Raw genomic sequence first — 11,608 nt, 5'->3', positions numbered from 1 at the left:
TTATTTAATTAATTAATTTCAAATATTTTTTCCATAGTTATATGGTTCATGTTCTTTCCCTCCCCTCCTCCCACCTCCCTCACATAGCCAACGAGCAATTCCGTTGGGTTTTACATGTGTCATTGATCAAGACCTATTTCCATATTATTGACATTTGCAATAGGGTGATCGCTTTGAGTCTACATCCCCAATCATATGTTTCTGCTCCCACAGTTCTTCCTCTGGATGTGGAAAGCATTCTTTCTCATAAGTTGCTCAGAATTGTCCTGGGTCATTGCATTGCTGCTAGGAGAGAAGTCCATTACATTTGATTGTGCCACAGTGTATCCATCTCTTTGTATAAGGTTCTCCTGGTTCTGATCCTTTCACTCTGCATCACTTCCTGGAGGTCGTTCCAGTTCACATGGAATCCCTCCAGTTCATTATTCCTTTTAGCACAATAGTATTCCATCACCATCAGATACCACAATTTATTCAGCCATTCCCCAATTGAAGGGCATCCCCTCATTTTCCATTTTTTTTTGCCACCACAAAGCGCAACTATGAATATTCTTGTACAAGTCTCTTTCCTTATGATCTCTTTGGGGTACAAACCCAGCAGTGCTATGGCTGGATCAAAGGGCAGACAGTCTTTTATCACTCTTTGGGCATAGTTCCAAATTGCCCTCCAGAATGGTTGGATCAGTTCACAACCCCACCAGCAGTGAATTAATGTCCCTACTTTGCCACATCCCCTCCAGCATTCGTAACTTTCCTTTGCTATCATGTTAGCCAATTTGCTAGGTGTGAGGTGATACCTCAGAGTTGTTTTGATTTGCATCTCTGATTATAAGAATCTCCTCTATTTCTGAGCTTTCTTCATCCCTTTTGTCCACCTCAGATGTCCATGTCATTCTGACTTAAATTAGACATATTTCTAGATAGGTCCATTTAATTGACTTCAACAAGCTTTATTAAGTGTCTGGTATGCATCAGGCACCATGTTAGCCACAAGAGCTACATGGACTACCTGGAATAATTTCTGCCCTCAAGGACCATCTCTTTCCATTCTTTGGTAGATAGCAAGTCACTTGACCCTGTTTGCCTTTGTTGTTTAGTCGTTTTTCAGTCATATCTGACTCTTCGTGACCCTGTTTAGGGTTTTCTTGGCAAATATACTGGGGTGATTTGCCATTTCCTTCTTTGACACAAGACCTCAGTTTCCTCATCTGTCAAATGGGGATACTAATAGCACCTCCCTCTCAGAATTATTGTGAGAAGCTAATGAACTCATAACTGTGAAGTGCTTAGCACAGTGTGTACTACATAAATGCTATTTATTAGCTATTATGTAGCTAATACCAATGGAGCATAGATAGGGCTGCTTATCTCTGATATCTAAGTGTGAGTGACTTCTCTTTTTTAACCTTTTCCTCCATCTTAGACTTAATGCTGTGTATTGGTTCCAATGCAGAAAAGCAGTAAAGGCTAGGCAATGGGGGTTAAGTGACTGGCCCAGGGTCACATAACTAGGAAGTGTCCAAGGTCAGATTTGAACCCAGGACCTCCTATCTCTAGGCCTGACTTTTGGTTCACTAAGCTACCCAGCTGCCCATGGATCCTCTTTTCTATTGCACATTTCTTTGGTAACATCCTTTCCTCTGTAGGGTATAGTAGTAGTATAGTATAGTAGTAGTATAGTATAGTAGTAGTCTCTCGGTAACCGAGGATGATGATTGTCTTTGTGCATTTTTGTGCACAAAGACACTTGTGCATGAAGATTTAAGTGGAAAAGTCGATGCACAGAGACAGTCCCACTCTCTCAGTGTTGGAAGCCTGGGTCTAGTGGCATGAAAACTCGTTACACCTGGAGACTTCCTCAGCTGCATTGGATGGCTGTGTTGTCTTTTGTGCTCCAACACACCCTAAGCACTCCACAGTGCCTTGCTGTGTCGCCCTCTCAGTCGTTGAACCTTCTTGTTGGTTTCTTCTGCCTGTTCTGCCGAAGCAGTCTTCACATGCTGGGTGAGCAAAGCCCTGGTTCACCAGGGGTCGATGACCCGATGGCTACCCTCACAAGGTTTAGTCGGCCTGTCGAAGCCGTTGCCTGGGGTGTGGCTGCTGCCGCATGCTAGCAGCTACTGGGAGCCACAAGTGAGAGCTGGGTGTCAGGTGGGGGTCAGAGGCTGGAGAGCTGCCCTAAGAGGGCACGACAAGCCCTCTATACCAAAGATATTACTCCTCCCTGAGCACCCCATACACCCCAGGGTATAGTATTATCTGGGGTAAGACACCCCCCTTGCCTTGAGGTCAGGAGCTGTCTTATGTGTATTTCCAGATCTCATACAGCACTTGGCACCTAGGGAACCCTTAATAAATGCCTGTTGGTTGAATTGATTGATTACTCTGTTTCATAATTCCATAATTCTAATGTAACCCATTCATTTAGACATGAGCTTACATCCTGTTGGCTTTGCAATATCAACTAATGTACAGGAACTATTAGCTTATATATGAATAAACTAACAGAGTAACTCTTAAAATGGAGACAATTTCACCATTAAAAAAGGAGTCTGGGGGGCAGCTGGGTGGTTCAGTGGATTGAGAACCAGACCTAGAGACAAGAGACCCTGGGTTCAAATCTGGCCTCAGACATTTCCTAGCTGGGTGACCCTGGGCAAGTCACTTGACCCCCATTGCCTAGCCCTGACCACTCTTCTGCCTTGGAACCATACAGAGTATTTATTACAAAATGGAAGATAAGGGTTTAAAAAAAAGGGAGTCTATGTATAATATATATGATTTTATAGGTAGTCACTATAATATTCAATATATACTAATATATTCAATATTAAGTAATACCGATAGTTTAAAATTAAATTAGTTTAAATTTAATATTAATGTTCCATATCAACTAATATATTAAATATATCATTATTTAAGCCTTATCGAGTAGATGTGATAGGTATTAGAATCTGAGGCTCCAAAAGGTTAAGAGACTTTGCCAAGGTCACACGGTCCTGTAGACTTAGAATCTCAGAGCTGAAAGGGATCTGAGGGGAGGTTGAGTTAAACTCCTTCCTGAATTCTTTCCATGTTATCCTTAAGAAGTATCTGTCTAGCCTTTGCTTGGAGTTCTCCAGTGAGGAAGATACCCAATACACTTCAAGGCAGCCTGGTACTCTGGGACAACCTGAATCTTTAGGATGCAAACTCTAAACAGACAGGGGCATTTGGGAGCTAGCTCAAACTGGCTCACCTTTGCTGCATTTTCTGTGGGAGCATTTACACCTTAAGAATCAGCAAAGGGTACAAATCACTACTTGATTTATTGTTCTATTGATTGCCTAATCTTAAGAAAGTGATGAAAGACAATAATGCTTAATTAGTACTATTATTACTTAACAAACCTAATAAACTTAAAAGTGAGTCATGCTGACATCTGCTTCCTGTTTGGCCAGAGAGCTGGTTGTTAAACATCTACCAGCATCCCCTTGCTCCTACCCATTATTCCTGGTTCTGCCAAACAGCCATGTGGAAGTCCTTCAGATACTTGTAGACAACTGTCTCTTCCTTCCCCTCCTCCTCCTCCTTTCTTCTTCCTTTTCTTTCTCCTCCTCTTCCTCCTTCTCCTTCTTTTCCTCCTTCTCCTCCTTCTCCTCCTTCTCCTCCTTCTCCTCCTCCTCCTCCTCCTCCTTCTTCTCCTTCTTCTCTTCCTCCTTCTCCTCCCCCTTCTCCTCCCCCCTCTTCTTCATCTTCTTCTTCCTCCTCCTCCTCCTCCTCCTCCTCCTCCTCCTCCTCTTCCTCCTCCTCCTCCCCTTCTCCTCCCCCTTCTCTCCCATCTCCTCCTCCTCCCCCTTCTCCTCCCCCTTCTCTCCCATCTCCTCCTCCTTCCTTTTCTTCCTCTTCTTCTTCCTTCTCCTCCTCCTCCTCCTCTTCCTCCTCCTCCTCCCCCTTCTCCTCCCCCTTCTCTCCCATCTCCTCCTCCTTCCTTTTCTTCCTTTTCTTCCTCTTCTTCCTCCTCCTCCTCCTCCTCCTCCTTGCTCTCATGACATGTACGTTTCTTGAGGGACAAGGGTTTCTTTTTGTTTTCTCCTCATGTCCTCATAGCCTAACCTAAAGACTTATACATAGAGGAGATTGGGAGAGATTTGCAGTTTCCTTGGTATGGGAAACCCAGCAGCTTCTCTGCAATGTATGGTCTTAGAGAGTTTCACTGAGAGGTGAAGCTACTTTGCCCAGAGTCACCCAGCTAGAATGGGTCAGAAGTAAGCCTACCTACCACTCAGGCCTTCCTGACTCCTAGGCCAGCTCTCTACCCATTAGACCCCTTCATTGCTTGCATTTAAATGCAGCAAGGATTAGATGACTTGGATGTAGTAAGTTCTAGGAAGGCCATAGGGCCAAGGCTGGGCCTGAGACAAATCTGCATATCTGGGTAGCAATTTGTGTGGTCCTTCTCCCCCCAGTGACCACCAAGAAGACCTTTTCCTGGAGGGTCGACTTGAGGGTTGTCTCTGAGTCCACCTTCTCAAGTCAACCCTCTCCTTCCTTTTTCTCTCCTCCCTTGTCAAGCTCAGGAGTTTCACTGCAACTAGTAGGGCTTTTATTAAAAATCTTTATTGGTGATTAGGGTTGAGCAGTTGAGCTGCAGCCTGGAGCCTGGGGTTCTGTGAGGCTAAGGGCTGGGGGTACTGCTAAGTGGGAGATGGAGGGCTGGGGACGAGGTGCTGAAGACCTTGGAAATTAGAGGCTGGAGTTTGGGGCTCTGATGGCTGGAGCTGGAGGCTGGGTTAGGGAATGATACCAGGTAGGGAAGAATAGAGTTTAAGTTCCCTCAAGGCAGGAACCGTTTAGCTTTTGCCTTTGTGTCCCCCTGTTAGCACAGGACCCGGGACATACTAGGTGCTTAGTACATGCGTATTGGCCGATTGATTTGGACCATTAGAGGAAACTCAGACTCTGGCCAATGATTGTCAAGAAATGAGAAGACATTGCCCAGCTAGAGGAAACCCTAGGGTACAAAAGACAGGAAGACCAAGGCTGGAATCATTGTCTTCCCCTACCTCTAACCAGATGTCAACTGGGTTCATTTTTGTTGTCATTGATCTTTGAGGTACACTCCCTGTATGAGGATTCTCTTTGCCAATGCAGATCGGCAGCTTCTATACGACGTGTAGCCTTTGAGAGTTGCCTGGAGCATTAAGAATTCAAATGGTTAGCCCAGGCCACCAAGTCTAATATTTTAGACAGAGATCTCGAACCCAGGGCTCCCTGACTTTCTATTCATGAGGCCACACTACATTTCATCTGTGTCAGTAACCCATCATACTGTAAAATCTCTTGGGACCGGGTGTTATTGGATGAGCTTTCTCCTTGGGGCTCCCTCAAAGCTCCTCACCTACCTCTTTCCCCAGGTGCCTCACCCAAGAAGCACAGACTGTCCCTCCCCTCTGTAGCCTCCTACACCCTAGACTCCATCTCGTGTGGTTAGATCAGAAGACAGCCATCCCTAGAACCCTAGACTTCAAAGATGTCCTACTCTCCATAGCATCTGCTGTGGCCAGAGGGTATCTGAGATACCCTCTGCCTGCCTCTGCCCATCCTCCTCAGCTGCCACACCTACTGAAGACCCAGAAAAGTAAGTTCTTAGAACCAAAGTCCTGGATGTTATCACTTGGTTCATTATCAGAAAAGGCTCTTCTCAGTGGAAATGACATTCCCACTGCTTTTGCCTCTGTGCCCAAAGACCACGATACCTTTCTAACCAACTGATTTGTGCCGGAAACCTCTACATAGTTATTTCCTTTCCCCAAACCCTTAACTTCTATCTTCATATCAGTTCTAAGACAGAAGAATGTTGAGAGCTGGGCAATCAGGGTTAAGTGACTCATCCTGGGTCACACAGCTAGGGAATATTTGAGGCCAGATTCAAACCCAGGTCTCTACATATTTTCTCCCTTTAATAGAAAGAGAACACCTAGAGAGCAAGAATTATCCAATTTTTCTCTTCAAATCTTCCAGGCTTGCCAAGATATTTTGCAAATACTAAATGCTTGATAAATGGTTGGGTTTTTTTCCCATTCATTCATTTGATGAAATCTTTAAGAAGCTTATAGCTCTGGGGAAACTGGGTGGCTCAGTGGATGGAGAGCCAGGCCTATAGACGGGAGGTCCTGGGTTCAAATTTGACCTCAAACACTCCCAAGCTGGGTGGCCCTGGGCAAGTCACTTAACCACCTAGCCTAGCCTTTATCACTCTTTTGCTTTGGAACCTATACAGAGTATTAATTCCAAGACAGAAGGGAAGGGTATAAAAAAAAAAGAAGCTCAGAGCTCGACCAAGTTACCAGCTGCCCTAAACCTGGGCCATACCACTACTCTTTGTCACACTATCTACAACCCAGGCTAGGAACTTCCCTAGAAAGCAGAGCAAATAGAATGTAAGTCTTCTGAGGGCAGGAACTGATTTGGTTTTGTCTAACCCCCAGCATAGGTCCTGGCACATAGCAGGGACTTCATATATGCTTGTTCAACTGAATTGGAATGGTGAGTACCAGCCCAGCAGCCCCCGATGCTGCCTCGGCTCCCCAGCCCGGCAGAGACTCAGTCACTCCCGGCATTATGGTTTTTTCCCAGCTTTATTTAGGAAACACAATAAATGTTCCAGTACAAAATAGCGAGGGGGGGGGAGGTAGAGATGAAGCCGAGTGACAGGCATGCTTCAAGGAGTCAGCCCAGGGGAGCCCGCGGGCGGCCCGCTGGACACGCTGGACCCTCTTGGGGCCGGGGCTTTACTTGGCGGCTGCCTCCCCTTGCTTCTTGGCTTCGGGCCCTCCGATCTCAGCGCGGCTCTCAAAGGTGACGGGGATGGTGACTTCTGCAGACTGGATGGCAGGCTTGGGCAGAGGGGCTTCCACGGACAGCGTCCCATCAGGAGACAGAGAGGACACCACCAAGGTGGGATCTACACCAGGGGGCAGGCTGAAGAGAGAAAGACAGAAAGAAGTGCCAGGCCAGTGCAAGGGATGCTGGTCTATCTTAGAAAGGATGCTAAGTTCTGGTTTTAAGGCAGAAGAGCGGTAAGGGCTGGGCAATGGGGGTAAGTGACTTACCCAGGATCACACAGCTAAGAAGTGTCTGAGGCCAGATTTGAACCTAAGACTTCCTATCTCCAGGTCTAGGTCTTGATCCATTGAGTCACCTAGCCATAGACTCTTAATATTGGGGCAGGGAATGGACCTGTGATTTCCTTGGTATAGGAATTTCTAGGGGGAAGAAATACCTTCTAATAATGGAGGCTGAGCCCTTCACTGAACCTTAAACTTTTAGAGAATTACCCTAGGATAGAGAGATGAAGTGACTTATCCAGGATCCTACAGCCAGGATGTTTTTGAACCCCTGTCCTCCTGGCTTAAGCCTGGCTTTCTGTCCAGTGTGACCCAGTGCCTCTCTAGACTCTTAGTAGATGGAACACTTTTTAGGGGGGGGGGAGGGGGAATGGTCATTGCTTCTAAGTCCTTATCCCCAGCATTGAGTCCTGTCATCAGAGTAAGCCTTCATCCCTGGCGCCGAGTCTCTGTGTCTGGCAATGAGCCTCCATGCCTATCACATGGGATCTATTCTCTATTCTCCCATGGCTCGTAGGACCTCAGAGATCCTCTGGCCCAACTCCTACTTTTTATAGTTCAGGAAACCAAGACTCAAGTAACTTTTCCAGGGTCACACAGCTCAAAAGTGGCAAAAGTGGGATTCGAACTCAGGTTTTTCTGACTTCTAAGTTCAGTACCAGGCTTTCTCTCTAATTTTGAATCAAGAAGTGGACTTCCTTCTCCCTGTGCAGGAGACCAAAGGGTTGGGCACACACACACACAGAATTATTAAGCCCTGGACAATTGCCACCAGACCCTGATATTGTTCTGGAGTGTGTGTGTGTGTGTGTGTGTGTGTGTGTGTGTGTGTGTGTGTGTGTGTGTAATGGGTAGGAGAGGAGGAAGAGGCACAGGGAGCAATAAAAGGGACATCTCTCCCTAGGGACTCGCTCTCTCAATACTTACGAATATTTCCTAGTGAAACATCTGGAGATGAATCCGTGCTCATCTTGTCTCTCCTCATGCTTGCCTGGGGGAGGTGGGAGAGAAATGAATGGAGGCTCACTCGGGGGACTCTGGGAGACACGCAGTCATCCCTTCCATCCTCCCCTCCTGCTTTTCTTTCATGGGGTCGTGGGACTGGGGACCTTGGAGAGCACCATTTAGTAGAAGAGGAAATAGAAGCCCAAGGAAAGGAAGTGACTCTTCCCAAGCTGACACAACAAACCAATCTTTTGAACTCAGGACCTTTGGCTGGAGGCCCAGTGGTTTTCCATAACCCTTTGTGGATTCCCTTCTCTTGGCAGAAAGGGTTGGGGGAGGAACCTCTCGATTCAGTGCCCTTCGGGGAGGGGTAGCGGGGTGCGTGGGACCATGGCCAGAGGGGGGTCTGAAGGGTGATGGAAGGAAGGACCAGTAGGTTAGAGCTGGGGATGGGGCTTCACTGGGGTCCATGAGCCTGAGCAGAGTCAGGATCAGAAAGTTCCAGAGGAAGGCAGGGGCTTGGGAGCAAAGGCAAAGGGGTGCATAGTAGGCCCTCAGCAAGTCTGGGACTAATTGATTGACTAAAGGCCAGTGGGGCAGGGATGAAGGGGGCAGAAGCCCTTCCCTGGTGCCGGGCGTGGGGGTTGGGCCTGGCACTTGGGGGGTGAATGGAGGCAGAGGCTTCTGAGCCAAGGCCCATCTCATTTCCTTCCTTCCCCAAGTGCAGCAGCAAATAAACATGTTCCTGGCTGCAAGTCCAGGCGAGGAGAGAGGACAGCATGTGCCAGATTCTTTGAGGATGAAGGTAGGAGGGAAGGATGCTGGGAGGGGCCTCGGGCATTAACTCATCACCTCCTGCCCAGGGTCTGGGGTGTCCCCCTGCCCCCCGGCCCCAGTCATTCATGCCCCACCCAAGCCAGGACAGGAGGAGCGCTGGCCCCGGTCTCCACACCTCCCTCCCTTCTCGCCCCCAGCCGGAGCTCTTCCCTTCTCCGGGGCCCCAGGGGACAGGCAGGGATGCCCGGGGCGGGAGGGGGGCAGGCGAAGGGGGCTGGGCACCCACTCACCGGTGATCTCCACCACGCCATCCTTGGTCTTGACGGTCAGCTCCTCGGGGGCAAAGTGGTTCACATCGAGGGTCACCTTCCAGCGGTCGGCCGTGTGCTGGATCTCCGATATCCCTCGGCTCAGCTGGCGGCTGAGGGCCCGGCTATAGGCCTGGCCGGCGGTGGGTGGGGGCACCAGGGGGGCCGCGGCAGCGGGGAGCTGCTCAGCCAGAGGGCTGGGCAGCATCCGGACGTAGCCGGGCCAGCTGGTGTGGCTGGGCCACTGGCACCACTCTTCGGGCAGGCGGGGGAGCCCGAAGGACTGGTCGAAGAGGCGGCTGCCCACGGGGTACCAGTCCTTGAAGGGGTCCCAGCTGGGGCTTCGCAGGAAGGTGAAGGGGACTCGTCTCTCGGTCATGTCGGCAGGTAGGCGGCGGGCAATCTTCCTGCTTCCACTCTCCCGGAGCTCTGGGACTGAGTGGCGGGGCTGGGCTGGTCCTGGCTATAAAGAGTCGGAGCCAGTTATTTTTAGCAGACGTTTCAGGACTCTATTAATGGTAATTACTCTGGGCCAGAAAGCCCGGGGGGCGGGAGCAGGGGGCCGGGCTAGGACAATGTCCTCCCCTTAGATTCCTTGGGGAGGGAGAGACAGGGGTGGGGAGACAAGCCCGAGCCCTGCCCCACACCTCGAACCTTCCCTCCTCTTTCTGGAAAGTGAAGGAAATCAGAGTGGAAGGTGGGGAGAGGCAGGGCAAGGGGCCAGAGAATCTTGCCTCCCCCCCCCCCCCCCAGCCTGCCCTGCCCAGGGTACAGACCTTGGCTGGGGGCTCCGTGGGGGCCCTAGGGAACAAAATGTGACCGAGTTGCCCCCTCCCTCTCTATGACACCCCCTAAAGAGCATCTCTCTTATTGCCCAGAGAGGGCTGGAACTTTCCCAGGGATGCACAGAAAGGGGACTTGAACCAGGAGCCTCGGCTCATCTAGTCCAACTCCTTCTCCCACTTATTGCTGAGGAAACAGAGGCTCCAGGAGCCAGTTACTTGCCCAAGTCTCCCTGTACATTGTAAATAGCAGAGTCAGGATGCTGCTCCTGACCGTGTCTACACCTGTGGAGGAGGCTGGAACAGAGTGGCTAGGGGATGGAGGTCGGTCTCCTCTGCTTCCATATCCTGAAGGTCTCAGTTTTGGATGTCAACCCTTTCCCCCCTATTCTCCCCATCCCTTCCCCTCTCCGGTCCTTATCCTCTGTGCTCCCCGCTGCCCCCGGCCATCTCCCACCTCCCGGGGCTGTTCCTCTGCCCAGGTCCAAATTAGCTCTTGGCCTGATCCATGACCACTTTGGGTTAGGGAGTCGGGGACCCCCAGCATCTCTTCTTAAAAGGTTTATTTGTGAAACAGCCAACATGGAAGGTTTGAGGCAGGCAGAGCAGCCCGGGACTGGGACTCCATCAAAGATACACCGAGGGATTTGCCAGCCTCCTCATGTAGGCTGGGTAGCCCAGGGTAAGTTCTTAAACCTCTCTGAGCCTCAGTTTGCCCTCGGTGGACATTCTAGAGAAAAAAACTCTAGATCTGTACTGAGAAGACCTGAGGTCCAGATCTCACCTCTGATACGATTCCTGTGTGTGTGTGTGACTTTGGGGAAGTCATTGACTTCCCCAGACCTCAGTCTCCCCATTTGTAAAATGAGGCGATTAGACTAGGTGGTGTTCCAGCTTTAGAGCTAAGCCGCTATGAAGTACTCCAGCCCCAGCCCCCCAAACTCTTTGGGCCTCCAGGTTCCTCTCTCATCTAAAATGAGGGAAGTGGACGAATGGTCTCAGAAATCCCTTCCAGCTAGTTAAGCTCTTATGCCTGGGTGACCTCTAAGCTCTATCCTAGATGGAAATCTAGGCTCCTATTACTCATCAGTGTCTTCTCACCCCTGGGTCAAGGAGACCTGGAGAAAGAGCATGAGCTCAGGTCCATAAAAGGCTCCACCTTCAGAGATGAGACATGATTGAAACCCACACCAGGGTCCCTTCCCAAGGGGGCTGGGCCAAGCCTGGTGAGATCACACCTATAAAGTGCTTTGAACTCTCTGGAAGAAAAGAAGATGCCCTCATCTCCCCACTGCTCCATATCTTTGCCAGCTTAGGAAAATAAGGATAACCCAAAGAGGGAAAATCAAGCAGTCCAAGCAGGATTCTTCTATCTGAATTATTCCCTTGGCCTCTCTCCTCCCATCAGCAGGCTATCCCAGCCAAGGGTGTGGCTGCTGTGGGCATCAGACAAGGTGAAGTTGAGGGGGTAGAGGCTTTAAACAATGGATGAGGATGTTGGTGGATGCCCTGGTGTTTCCATTGGATGTCCTCGTGCCCTCCTGCCTCCTCTTTTGCCCATTCATCTTGGGAGGGGGGAGAACAGGGATGAAGGGTCAGGAATCCTGACCTGCATCTACATAGCCAGGCTCTCTGGTTCTTCCAAGCCCCACCCAACCATGTTTTTTGAAAAATAGGTGAGATCAGA

General features: G+C 49.6%; 1 protein-coding gene across 1 annotated transcript; it reads right to left on the bottom strand.

The window, feature by feature from the left end:
* Window positions 1-6,601: 6,601 nt before the first annotated feature.
* Window positions 6,602-9,792, bottom strand: HSPB1 (heat shock protein family B (small) member 1). Its single transcript, XM_001378935.5, has 3 exons — window positions 9,122-9,792; window positions 8,037-8,100; window positions 6,602-6,963 (listed from the first exon to the last, which is right to left on the bottom strand). Exons 1-3 carry the CDS (start codon window positions 9,516-9,518, stop codon window positions 6,774-6,776), a joined length of 651 nt encoding a protein of 216 aa, XP_001378972.2. The 5' UTR covers window positions 9,519-9,792; the 3' UTR covers window positions 6,602-6,773.
* Window positions 9,793-11,608: the final 1,816 nt, after the last annotated feature.

This window comes from Monodelphis domestica, chromosome 2 (assembly GCF_027887165.1).
Source record: "Monodelphis domestica isolate mMonDom1 chromosome 2, mMonDom1.pri, whole genome shotgun sequence".
NCBI lineage: Eukaryota > Metazoa > Chordata > Mammalia > Didelphimorphia > Didelphidae > Monodelphis > Monodelphis domestica.
The sequence above is the reverse complement of the archived record's forward strand: the minus strand, read 5'-3'. Positions and strand labels throughout refer to the sequence as shown.

What these genes read in the sequence shown, in the direction of transcription:
- HSPB1 (XM_001378935.5), bottom strand. Translation starts at nt 9,518, where the DNA reads ATGACCGAGAGACGAGTCCCCTTCACCTTCCTGCGAAGCCCCAGCTGG. An exon ending in TGGCGTGGTGGAGATCACCG is followed by an intron (nt 8,101 to 9,121) that starts GTGAGTGGGTGC and finishes CACCTCCCCCAG; the next exon opens with GCAAGCATGAGGAGAGACAA. An exon ending in TGTTTCACTAGGAAATATTC is followed by an intron (nt 6,964 to 8,036) that starts GTAAGTATTGAG and finishes TTCTCTCTTCAG; the next exon opens with CCTGCCCCCTGGTGTAGATC.